This window comes from Leptonychotes weddellii, chromosome 6 (genome assembly GCF_054177405.1).
Source record: "Leptonychotes weddellii isolate Sample4059 chromosome 6, ASM5417740v2, whole genome shotgun sequence".
NCBI classification, from domain to species: Eukaryota; Metazoa; Chordata; class Mammalia; order Carnivora; family Phocidae; genus Leptonychotes; species Leptonychotes weddellii.
Window position 1 is genome coordinate 101,859,212 of NC_138374.1, and position 12,650 is coordinate 101,871,861.

Below are 12,650 nucleotides of genomic sequence, written 5' to 3' on the forward strand. Positions count from 1 at the left end.
ACTATAATTTTAACACATAAAGATAATTACTAAGAAATTTCAGGTAAATAAATAAGGAAAGAGTGTCAGTTAATATGCATAATAAGAGAATATATTAGCCAGATTACTTTAGAGAAAACTATATGCTTTCTGAACCTACAAACACTTATAACATTAAATTAATTATAACAGGGGTGCCTGGGTGGCTCAGCTGGTTAAGCGACTGCCTTCGGCTCAGGTCATGATCCCAGGGTGCTGGGATCGAGCCCCGCATCGGGCTCCCTGCTCGGCGGGAGGCCTGCTTCTCCCTCTCCCTCTGCTGCTCCCCCTGCTTGTGCTCTCTCTCCCTCTCTCTCCCTCTCTCTGTGAAATAAATAAAATCTTTAAAAAAATAAAAAATAAAAAGCCTTGGGAAGAATCGTCACAAACCAGGGGGTCAATCCATGCTTTTGAATGAAGGAGCAAGTGAATGAGTGAACAAACAAGCCTACTGTTTGTCTTCCTTGCCAACTTCATGTACTTGGTCTAAATGATTTGCAATCTGAACCCTTTGTCTCAAGTCCTCACCTGTCCTAGACTTGTTTCCTCCTGGTGCCCTCCACACAGGTACCAGCCCCCCACACCCCTCTAAGACTGAGTCACCCCTCCCCAACCTGTTTCTCCATCTGTGTTCCTTGTCTCACCCCATGTCCTCCCCTGTTAACCAGACCAGCATCTTCTCCTCCCTCAACTCCCATCCGCCAGTCAGTGGACGAGGTCTGTGAATTTGGCCTTTGTGATTCTTCAACAGTCCTCTGGGCCAGCTGCCTTGTCCAGACCAGGGCTTACCACCTATTTCCTGGACTAATGCACCAGTCCCTACCTGTCCCTCTGTGAGCTCAGAAATGTTAATCTGCTCCATCTTTTAATTCCCCAGCTGCTCCTCATTGCCACTTTGCTTAGTGGCACCACTCTGGTCTGATTGTGTCACTCCTCAAATCTCTTCCACGACCCCCCACTACCAGTGAATAATGTCTAAACTCACTGTGTTTTGAGGCCTTCCAGGATCTGACCCAAACTCCAAAACTTACCTTCCACTGCCCCTCTTCCCTACGCTTCGGCTATGATGGGCCTGAAACCTGAACTTTCTTGAGGACAGGACTACACTTGGGCATCTCGGCAAGCACCACAGTGTCTAGGACTCAGAAGACATCTGCTCAGTCGAACAGAGAACCTCTGTCCTTTGATCATTGTAGATGCTCATGTGAAAATCATATTAAAATCTAGTCAGGGCACATTTTTATCCTCCTATTAAAATGCATCCTTCTTAAGTCAGCTGTTGGAGGCGTGTGCCTCCACAGGGGAAACCACCACAACTCCTTGGGAACAGGTAATTAAGATATCAGCAGTGAGTTTTCTTTTTTCTGGGAGCGGTCGGCACCCGGTCCCTTTCCTTCCATCACTTCACACAGGAGCCTCTGCCTCCACATCTCCCCAGAGGCATGAGGCGGGTCTTTACCAAACTGTCAAGAAGCAACACCAACATCAACTGCCTTTCTAGGGGTCAAGTAAGGCTGAATGGGAAGCACACTTTCCAGTGGTGACCATCGATGACACTGAATCCAAGCTTTTAAAACAAGTTTCAAGGAAAATGACCCAGTCTCCAAACAGCTTACGGGGAGCCCAGGAGGATCCACAGGGCTAACCATTCCTACGCCGGAGACTGACTGTGGAGGCCAGAGGAGAGCAGGTGACTGGGGGCCCATATCCTTCTTTCAGAGAGAGGCAGAGTCACCCTTCTTGACATCTCCCCCCTCACAAGAGCCACAGAAGGTAACAGCCTAGCCTCTGCACCCCCACAGGGTATCCACCTCCTGGTCCCGAATTCAGGGCCCTGACATTACTGTGCTGCCTCAGTCCTGCCCATGAGCCTCTGCCCCAGCCAGACCAGTCTTCCCAACATGTCACACACTTCTGCCCACACAGGGCCTCTGCTCTCACTTCCTCCTCGGCCCGCATTCCTCCTCTCCTAGCCCAACCCCATGCAGCCTTCAACACCAAGTGGAAGTCCCCTTCTCTCTGATGCCTGAGGGAAAGGGCTCAGTGAGGCCCAGGGAGCTCCTCCAGTATCCGCTGCATACAGATCACTCCCCGCCTACTGGCGGGCTGGTAAGCTCAGGGCCCCCAGCAAACATGCACTCAATAGCTGCTGCCTAACGGACTACCTAAATGCAGTGCCCACAGACGAGCTATGGTGAGCTCCACAGGGTGACTTAGGGAGGAGATGGGACAGTAACATTAACTGAACTCCGAGTAATCCCACACCGTGTCCTGGCCCTCTCACATGTAAGGCCTCACGTCACATTGGCAACAATCCTATTAGGTATAGATATTATCATCCCATTTTTTACAGACAAAGGAAACTGAGGCCTGTTGCTGAGGCACTGTTAAACAATCTTCTGAGTCATATCCAGTACGTACAGTAAGCAGTGGAACCAGGATTTGAACCCACATCAATTATCTCAGAATCTTGCAAAGGGGAGACTTCTGTCATCTCTCACCCCAACGCTGATGCTCTCTGGAATCTTGATCCCAGCTGGGCCTCTGGCTACAAGGGGTCCTGACGGATGACCCCCTGACGGCACTCCTGTGGCCCATGGCAAGGCCCCTCCCCACGAGTTCCAGCCTCTAGGTTCCCTAAGCGCCAGCTGGAACCTGTTGCCAACTAGTCCCTCCCTCCCCCCTCCCTCCCCCCTCCCTCCCCCTCCCTCCCTCCCTCCCTCCCTCCCTCCCTCCCTCACCCACACCTTTGTTTTCTTCCAGCTGAGCTCCGGCTCCAGTCTGATGGGCCCCTGACACAGCAGGGCCTGCAGGGCCCTGTGTTTGCTAAACAGGCTGGGCTAGTGGAAGCTCACTGCTTGCAAATGGTGACAAGGGGCAGGAGGCAGAGGAAAGGGACAATGACACATGTACCTGGGGGTGACCCAGCCTCGTGTGTGGATCTGTCTCCATCACACTAGCAACACTCTCTCTTCCCCTGTTCAACGTGTGCTCTCATCTTAGAGTTCTCACAGCCTTTATGGGTAGGAGTGAGGACAGGCTCAACCCCAGGGTGGGCAGCAGACAGGTCCACTGGCAGCCAGGCTGACCTTGAGGGTCTGCTCTGTTTTCCAGGGAGTCCAGCCATGATGCCCACAGGCACACTAGACTCCCTGGGGATCTGCAATCTGTTTGAGTGGCATTTTCCAAACATTAGAAGCAACCTAAACTGTAACATCAGTTTAGCAAATCACACCCAGTATTTTTAAAAAAAAATGGAAAAATAATTAATTAATTTAAAAAAATGGAACAGAAAATAGCAGCGGGTACTGCATTTAGGAAGAATAAATACTGTTTTATGAAACTTTCGTGTTGGCGATCACATACAAACCAACTTCTGGATCTCACTGTGAAATGTATGTATCTTACTTCATAGGGCCTTAGAGCAGAGACCCAGTGGGAGCTAGAACCACTTGCCCCCTGGCTCGATTCCTGAGGACAGGGCACTGAGGGCCTCTCCCGGCTGAAACTGAACTGCCAGGGCCCAGCCAGGCACTGCCCATGTGGAGGCTGGGGAAGGTCAAGACAACCAGCCCAGGGCCCTTCCAGTGCAGGTCCCTCCCACTCCCCTCCCACAGCCAGCTGGGCGGTGCAGGAGATGATTAATCACTTGAGGCATTTGGGCTACGTTGGCTGCGTGACTGGGGTAGGTGCTGGGAGCTTCGGGACCTTCCTTACACCCACCGAGCCCCGGCCTCTCCCAGGTGGAAACACCAAGCCTTGGGTGCCAGGTCCCACAGAATGCACCTGCCCCACCCCGGATGTCCTGAGCCGGCCCTGGCACCGATGCCCATCCCGCTCCCAGGGGGCTGGACCCCCATGGCCAGTCTTCACTGAGAGAAGCATCAGCCTGTGAACGAGGACTCCTCCAGATACACTGGTCTTCCCACAACTTCCCACACAGGGCTGCTCACCCTGGCTCAGCAAAAGCAACAGAGATCCTCGTCCGCCCCCGGTTAGTAGTTTTGAGTATTTTCAGTTACATGTTTCTCGGGATGAGGATAAAGCAAAGCAATGGCCCTGCCAGGGAGGTCTTTTACTTGAAAGAGATGACTGATAAGCAATCTCTCTACTGGCACCTCTAAATGATGTGGTCTCAGCTAAACCTGGGGTCTAGGCCTGACCCCACATGGTAACAAGCATGTAGGAGGGAGCCCTCTCAGTCTGTGGGAATCTCAAGCCCAGCAGGATTTCACTGGGCATGAGGAATAAAAAGGTCACATGGAGTTCAAGCTGGACATTCTTGCTGGAGCCTGGAGCCTGGCTTCCTAGACAAATTCTCGGAGTAATGAGGCTGAGATCCGGCTCCTGGTTCTGCTTGGAACTCGAGGCCCCTGAGCTCAGAGATCTTGTTCAGGGGACAATGCTTGGCATTTTAGCTTTCAGAGGCCTTTCCGAATTATTCTTAGTGGTTACAGAGGAAATGCTTTTCTAGATGCCATTCTGGTAGAAGGAGGCTAATTATAGCTGGAGGTAGGGAGACAGATTCCGATTCTTTAATTTGGAAGCAAACTAATTAGATTATAGCTGGGCCTGAGCCCTGGGGAGGGCACTGAGTACACCTGCCCAGCCTTGCCATTCTCGGCTTCCCAGAACCTCCTACTTGAGTGCCTTGGAAGGTGCTCAGACGTTAATTAAGCTGTTGATGCCTCACAGCGGGCAGGTTGTCAGGCTGGCGAGCTCACTGGCGAGCTCACGCTACTCTCAGCCAGAGCTGGGGTGACAAAGCCCTCATGCGGGGATCCCTGCCGCCTGAGACACTGGCATTTGACCATGGGGTGAGGCTACCCTGACAGGTCACTTCTGAGCTACCTGGACTCAAGGCACTTGCCTGATGAGGACGAAGCTTGCTGGTATTTTCTGGGAGGTCATCAGGCCCCCTGAATCTGATCCTGACCATGGGTGGGTCAGAGCCTGAATTGGGTTTTATAGGGTTAGATCAGGCCTCTAAGGCTGGGAGTCAGGAGGGAGAAGCACTTGAAAGAGGCCCTTGGGAGCTGGGGGTTCTCACCAGCCCAGGCGGAAACCACCTCACAGCTGAAATCAGCCCATCGCAACTACCCTCCCCTGCCACAGCCCCTTCCTTTTTAAAGGGCAGAACCTGTCAGACCCAATGAACCTCCCAATTCACATGCTTTGCTGCCTCTACAGCAGGTGTCTCATCAAGCCCAGGGACAGTGCTCCAGGGGCTGTGACTGAAGCCGATGGGAGGACCCCACGGAGCTCTGAGGCCCAGGGAGCACGGGAAGCTGCACCACGCCTGCGCTCCCCTCCCTGTCACGCACCCTCACGGTCGGGAAGCCGGGGATGTCGAAGGCTCTGCAGATTGCGCTGTTGGTCTCGTCAGCACAGTCCAGGGCAGCGACATTCAGGGCCGGTCTCCAGCCTGGAGGGAAAAGAAAAACAACTAGGTAAGTAAGAGGGGCCGGCACCTCTGCCCGCTTACCTCTCCCAAGCCACACTCCCCCCACACCAATGCCCAGAGCACCTGCCCCTCACGCTCTCACGAGAAAGTTCATCCCTTCCTCAGGAAGGATCTCTGAAATAGTCTGGTCATTCTGCACTTAGCCCGTGCCTAGGACGTGGCTAATAGCACAAGCAATGCTCTCCTGTGATAGCATCTGCAGTCCTCCATGACTCTGGGTGGGTGAGGGGCACGGAGGCTGCAGGGGCTGAAGAAAGATGTCAGATGAGCTTGAACCCCCGGAAAAAAACCCTGACATGGCCTCTGCCCCTGCTGCCCTCCAGAGAGCATCAGTTCCAGAAGGGCGAAGATTTACAACTCCCCGGCGGATGCTCGGGAAGGTCTCTGTGGCCAGAGGTAGTGGCAGTCAGCCCAGCCTGCATGGGTGGCACACAGGTGGGGAGGACTGGCCCCCTGCCAGAGAGGGAGGCAGGGAGCCCAGGGGAGGAAGGGAAAGGCACCTGGAACCTAGGAACCACCGGGAAAGAAGCCCTGAGGCCAGAGTCTGGAGGGAGATGAAAAGCTCCCCGAGTTGCCTGGGCACCCCGCTCCTGCAACAGGCCCCGGGCTGCAGGCCTCGCTCCACTGAAACTCACTGGCAGAGGACATAAAGGCACCATTCTGGGCCATGGCCCAAGATCTGTGAAGCAGAAAACAGGCTTCTCTACCAGGCAGGCCCCCTGAGCTCTGGTTCCAGGTCAGGTGCCCCTTGGACACCTACTCAAGTCCTCCGTCACAGTGAGGCTGCTTCAGCGGGAAGGCAGGCTCCGCACACACCGTGGGGTGGGATGGACTGGTGCCCACCATGTGGCACAGGGCCCTGCTCAGGTCTCCTCCACAGACACAAGCCTGTCCGTCCCTAAGCGCCTCTTCATTTCTGCATCCTCACTGCCCGGCTTCCCCCGTGAGCAGCACACAATAGGTGCTCCGTGACCGCTGACCCCATGACACGGTTGACCCAGGCGAGGGCCCGGCTCTCAGCAGCTCGGGTGCTGGAACGGCATCTCTCAGCTCTGCCCCAGCCTAGCGGGTCCAGGCCAGCGGGGGGAATGTGATGCCATCACCTGGGAAGGCATGCAAGAAGAGCTGCCCTGGATCACAGGCAAGAGCACACCAGGCTGCCCTTCTGTGACTTCTTCCCTGCCCGAGGGAGGCCCAGGTCACCCTCTATGGCCATCTGGCACGCTCCAGGCTTGGCTCCGTCTGCTCTGCATCTCGGGCTCTGGTCACTTTGTGCAGGGAAACCCCCAAGAGAGACTTGGCGCCTCTCAAAAGAGTAAGTCGATTAGACAAAAGGGTGGAAGAGGAACAATTTCTTGTCCTTCCACCAGGGAGGGCCACCAGCAGCGGTCTCACAAAGTCACCTGGCAGGGTGACCAAGGACTGAAGGCCTCAGCTGCTCCTCTCCTCTCTGAGAGTAGAGTTCACCATCGCCGGGGCCAGAGTCTGCCCACTGCCACTGAGGCACGAAGACTGAAGGGACAGGGAGCTAGCGCTCAGGGGGTGCCCACCACCTCTCCCCACTACTGCTCCTGGGGGGGCACTATCCTCCCAACTCTACAAAAAGCAACTGAAGTCTCTAAGTTGTCCAAGGGCTACCAGACTCAAACCCTCTTCTCTTCCCCCGCCACCTCACCGGGGGCAGGATATTACCCTTCTATTTTTGCTGTTCGCTCTGATCACAACCTTCCCCGTGAAAGAGAGAATGGTAAAAACAGTGCCGTCTTCAAGCGACACATGATTCTTTAACTCAAGCACCCAGTCACTATCAGAGACTCAGCTCTTAGATGATGATATCGTACACACACAGAGTTTATGAAGAGTTTGCTATGTGCCTAACTTATCTCATTCCATGTGCAACTACCCTCGGGGGCAAGGCAGAAGCTATTATCTCCAGACCTGCTTTCCTCCTCTGTAAAAGAACATCCGAGAACCATGCCCACGGCACACTGCATCAGTGGTAAATCTGGGATCTGAACCCCTGGTCTCAAGAGGGCCCAAGACAGAACAGAGAGCTGCTCTGCTGGCTTCCCAACCAGGAGAGCCGGGGGTGGGGGCGGGGAGTGGGGTGTTAGCAGTGGGGGCCAGGGGGAAAGGGGATGTCTGGGAATTATCAGCCCCTTGTTCCTGGGTAGCCCTGTGACTCCTTATCTTTATACCTTGACTCGCTGTCCCTCCAAGAAATGGAACCGGTGCCTGTTCCTACCTGCCCCGGGCACAGGGGTAGGCTGGGGACAGTCAGGTGCTGGGAGTCCTGGCTAAGGAATGTTTCTCAGCAATATCAATGTCAATACCTTACTGAGCCATAATGACATATAAAGATCTCGCGTGATACTCATCACCATGGGCCTGACCATCCATTCTAGTCATTGTACAAGGAATGGAGAGGACCCTTATCGGGGCGCTCCACTGGTAATGCAAAGCTGCATTTAAGTGAAGTGCACGGTTGTCAAGGAACAGAACTGGCCGAGGGAGGCTTTTTAAAGTGTCAGGTGACTTAAACACCACAACCTGCGGGCTGAACACCTAACATCAGCAGTATCAGCCCAGCCCTACTCCTGGGGAGAAAAAAGTCTCCTGGTACAATTACTGCCCTGGCAAAGTAACTTCTCTATTAACAACAGAGTAAATGAGCAAATGGAGAGGGGGGACGTGTGGGGACACAAGCATAACTGGGACATCTATGGTCTCTGGGTGGCAAGTGAAGAGACACCCTATAGTGAGGGGGGGTCACGGGCTCCTTCTGAAGTCAGAGGCAGGATCCCCGCCCCCACTCACCACTCCAGGAAGGGGCATGGACCCGGGGTCACATGACTTGCCTAGAGCTCTAAGTGGCCAAAGCACCATGAGGGCCACATGTCTCCTTTCTGGGCCTTATGAGTCAAACAGGGACCAGGATAGATGGTCTCTCCTGTCCTTTACAGCTCGAACAGCTGTTCAAGTGCTGGATGGCAAACAACTCTCAGCATGAAAAATGGCCACAAGTCCTCCCCATGTTAAGCAAGCTCCTATTCATACAGAGGCCAGACCCACCCAAACCACCAAGAGCTAGTCAAGTGGTCAGAACCAGACCTCCATGCAAGTCTCCAGGAGTCCTGACAGGGAGTTAGCCCATGCCCTGCCATCACCACCACATCCCTTCCTCCCTGTTGCAGACTTCTGGGCAGTGAGGTCACGGGACAGACAAAATGCCTTCCCTAGCCTTGACACCCGGCTGCCACCCCAAGCCTGAGTCCAGAAGAGCCACGGCACCAGCAGAGGGCCTGGTCACTACATTCTCATTTAGAATCCTGTGAGGCTCACACCATTGGCCTGCGTAACTGTTCAGTGGGCTCCTACCCTGTGCCAAGCTCTGCACTAAGGCGTCACGGGGTACAAGAGAGGTGGTCTACACCGTGGAAAAGAAAAGGCAAACCACCACTGTTCAGTGTCACCCAAACGCCTTATAAATGTCATTTCTGTGGCCGTTTTCCCACCCGGAGGACTCTTCCTCCTTCACCCACCTCTCCACCTGCCTAGGTTCTAGAGAGAAAGAGATGGGTTCGAGAACCTCCTCCAGTATCTGCACAATCTCGGGCAAGTTACTTACCCGTTAGAAACAAAAAAAAACCCATTGATTGCTCGGATATTTTCTCATAAAGGTCATATATACGTACTAGTGCCTGTAAAGGCCCTTAGCAAAGTGCATAAGGCAAGTGTGTAATAAATAACTGCTTAAATTAAGGCCTGCTGACAGATTAGCCCTCCATGACTTTGCCCTGCCCTGAGTTCCTACAAGAAACAGTCGAGCCACTCCTTCGGCCTTTTTCAAACACAGCTTCTCACTGTTGCCAATTTTCCTGCCGTGTGTAGTTCATTTCCCAAACTGCAATGTAAACAATGTTCTGCATATAGAGGTCACTTAACAAATATTCATGGGATTGATTAGCCAGTGAAGAGTAATGAAGATCTAAGATGAACACAATCAATTTCCCAAACATATGGTGACACAAGAAGAGCTTTCCTGGACCAGAAACGGAGGAGCCAGATCTTCAGAAGCCAGCGCTCTGGTCCATGGTAACAACTGTCCCGGAGAACCCATCCCACAAGTCACTGAATAAATGCACCCTAGCCAGTCAGAGAAAGGCCTGAGGCCAGCCGGGCAGGGTTGCAGGATGTTTCTCCCCCCTCATGACCTTCCACACTCTCACTGCTCCTAGCCCAGATACTCCTACCATTGGCAGAAGGCAGGGGCACACTCCAACAGGCTCCGGGGTGGCGTGAGCCCTCTGCTGACCCACAACCATTTTCTCAAGGAACCTCAGGAATACAGAGATGATGTAAGCACAACCCCGGCTTCTCAGCAGGGCCTCACCATTGGATGGGAGTGGGGGCATTCTTTATCACTGCAGACTGACACCAGATTCGGCTGATGCTCCCCCCAACACGATCTTGTTAAGGGGGCTGACCCAACCCCGTGGCTCATGTGAGACCTCTGGTTTCCTACTTCCCATTGACTGTGGTTCCTCTCCACAGACTCTGATGCTTCCACTGTCCTTCCTGGAGATTAAGTTTCGATTTGCGTTTTTTTAGGGGAAGACTGTCACTCCATGCACGAGGGCAAGACCCCTTTTGGAAGTGGCAACCCTCGCCCAGGAGTAAGCTGGGTCAGTGTCTGGCTATGCGATTCATTGGAAAACTCTGGGTTGCAAGAGGCCAAACACATGAGTCAACTGGAAGCTAAACCTTCCCTCCAGCATTCTTAAGACACAAGAATCTTCTAGACTGAGTTCATCTGCAGCCATTAGAGACCTCTCATAACCTCAAGGTGGAAACTGACCTGGGGATTTTTATGATTTTCAGGCCCACGAGGTCCTCTGAACACCTAACGTCCCCTCAGGTGTTCCAGTTCCATGCTCAACACTCTTCCTCCCCCTTGCCCTGACCAGATGTGTTGATAGCACCATAACAGTGCGAGGAGCTGCTGAGAAATGGCACAATCAGGTGATCGGACCAGAGAGGCATGCAGACAAGTGTCTACGTGTACACTGGAGGTAAAATGGTTTATCGGTTTTGTTAAAAATAACTTTCCAGGACCATATGGCTAACAGATGTATACATCTTTCCATCTGGCCACTTCAGTAACCACTGTGCAAGCTGCTCAGGGGAAGCGGTAGCCTGAGTTTGAAAACCAACGCCTACAAATGCACTATTCTACCACGAATGGTTGAGCTGATCAAGAAATACTAGGGGCGCCTGGCTGGCTCGGTTGGTTACGTGTCTGCCTTCGGCTCAAGTCATGATCCAAGGGTCCTGGGATTGAGTCCCATGTCGGGTTCCTCGCTCAGCGGCTAGTCTGCTTTTCCCTCTCCCTCTGACCTTCCCCTGGTTTGTGCTCTCGCTCTCTCTCAAATGAATAATAAAAAAAAAAATCTTAAAAAAAAAAAAGAAATACCAACAGCACAGCAAGGAAACAACAGTTCCAGTTCTCTCTCTAGAAAGAGGCCTATTCCCTAAGATGCCCACAGTCCTAATTCAGTGATAATTTCCAGTCAGGAGCCAAGCTAGGGCCCTAGCAACACAATCAGGAAGCAGCTTCATTCAGAGGCAGCAAATCAGAAGCAAATCTCTACCACCACACCCACCAAACACCCACTATCTGAGCTACAGGCAGCTGTGTGACACCACAGAGATCCTTAAATTCTGGAAAGGAAACTCTGAGATAATGCATGTCATGTACTTAGCCAGGAAGGTGTCAGACATATAGTAAGCACTTGTAAATATCAATTACCATTATTGCCATATTTTTTTCAGTTCTAGTCTTAAGTGTTTTTTTTTTTTAATTTACCATTTCTCTAATAGAGTACACCTTTAAATATCTATACATTTAGTGGTCTTGTTATCTCTCTAGCCCCTCAGGCTGTTAGTAAATGAATGGTATGTCTCACAACTGAGAGGCTTAGAATCAAGGAAATATGGTGCTAAGGGTCAGGCCAGTGAATAGGAACATGGAGCAAAGGGCCAAACACACACCAAGAGGCTGCCTTCGGTCAGGCCTCTGGGTTCATGGGTTAAAACAGAAGGGTCTGAGAGGGTGCATGGCCAAGGGGAAGAGAGAAGGTGTGGCCTCCCCACTAATGAGCTGGAGGCGCTGGGTCAGGAGAGGCCTAGAACCCACACAGGAAAACTCTGTCTCAAAAGTAAAGCTGAGAAGAGACGTCTAGGTGGCAGCTGGGTCAACTAGCCAAGGGGTTGGCAGACGGAGTGTCAGTTCCTTTTCTCCCCAGCACGGATCCCACGGCAGCCGGGGAACTCGGCAGGAAGGCGACATGGGTCCCTGTGCGAGAGGAAGGGGACTGCCACGGGCGACTGCAGAGGAGGCCGTAAGGTGTCAGCAGAGCAGGAGGACGAACAAAGGAGAGGCCGGCGCAGGGATGGGGGCAGTAAGCCGTCTGAAGACCGACGGGAAAGCAGAGCAGGTGTGAGGGCCCGGGCCGCCGGGAGTGGGGAGAAGCTCGGGACACCGGCCAAGGGGAAAGAGACTGCGAGGCGCGGGAGCCAAAAATGCAGTTGAGGGCTGGAAACCGCGGGGGAAGTGCGAGGGGCAGAAAGGAAGAGGTGGGCGGAGGCCCCGGGCCGGGGGAGGCGGGCCGGGTGGGAGAGGCCCTCGGCCCGGCAGGTGGCGGGGATCGGCCCGGCAGGTGGCGGGGATCGGCCCGGCAGGTGGCGGGGATCGGCCCGCGGGGCGCGAGGAGATTCGCCCCTCCCCCGGCCCGCCCGCCCCTCACCTTTGACGTCGTTGGCCAGCGCCTTCCACGTCGGGGCGAAGGCGATGCAGTGGCCGCACCAGGAGGCGAAGAACTCCACGGCCCAGGCGCTGCGGGAGCCCAGCACGGCGCCGCGCACCGTGTCTCCCTGCAGCAGCGTCAGCGGGTCAGAGGACGAGTAGAGCGCGGAGCGCGGGGCCGCGCCGGCACCGGCCACCGCCAGCAGCAGCGGCAGCAGCAGCCGCGACGGCGGCGGCCCGAAGCGGCAGCCGCACCAGCCCATCCTGCACCGCCGCGCCCACCACCGCGCACCAGTTTCGGACGAGTGGGCGCCCAGCCGCTCCGCGGCTCCTCCAGCGTCCGTCGCGGGGAGGAGCCTCGGG

General features: G+C 54.1%; 1 protein-coding gene across 1 annotated transcript in view; it reads right to left on the bottom strand.

Annotated features, from left to right (window-relative positions):
- The window catches only part of QSOX1 (quiescin sulfhydryl oxidase 1), a 34,220-nt gene extending 21,637 nt beyond the window's left edge, over positions 1-12,583 (bottom strand). Inside the window, exons 1-2 of the mRNA XM_081824783.1 lie at positions 12,289-12,583; positions 5,343-5,443 (exon numbers count right to left, since the gene is read on the bottom strand). Of these exons, the coding sequence (XP_081680909.1) occupies positions 5,343-5,443; positions 12,289-12,550 (363 nt within the window). The 5' untranslated portion in view covers positions 12,551-12,583. The remainder of the gene's footprint in view (positions 1-5,342; positions 5,444-12,288) is intronic.
- Between the last annotated feature and the right edge of the window lie 67 nt (positions 12,584-12,650).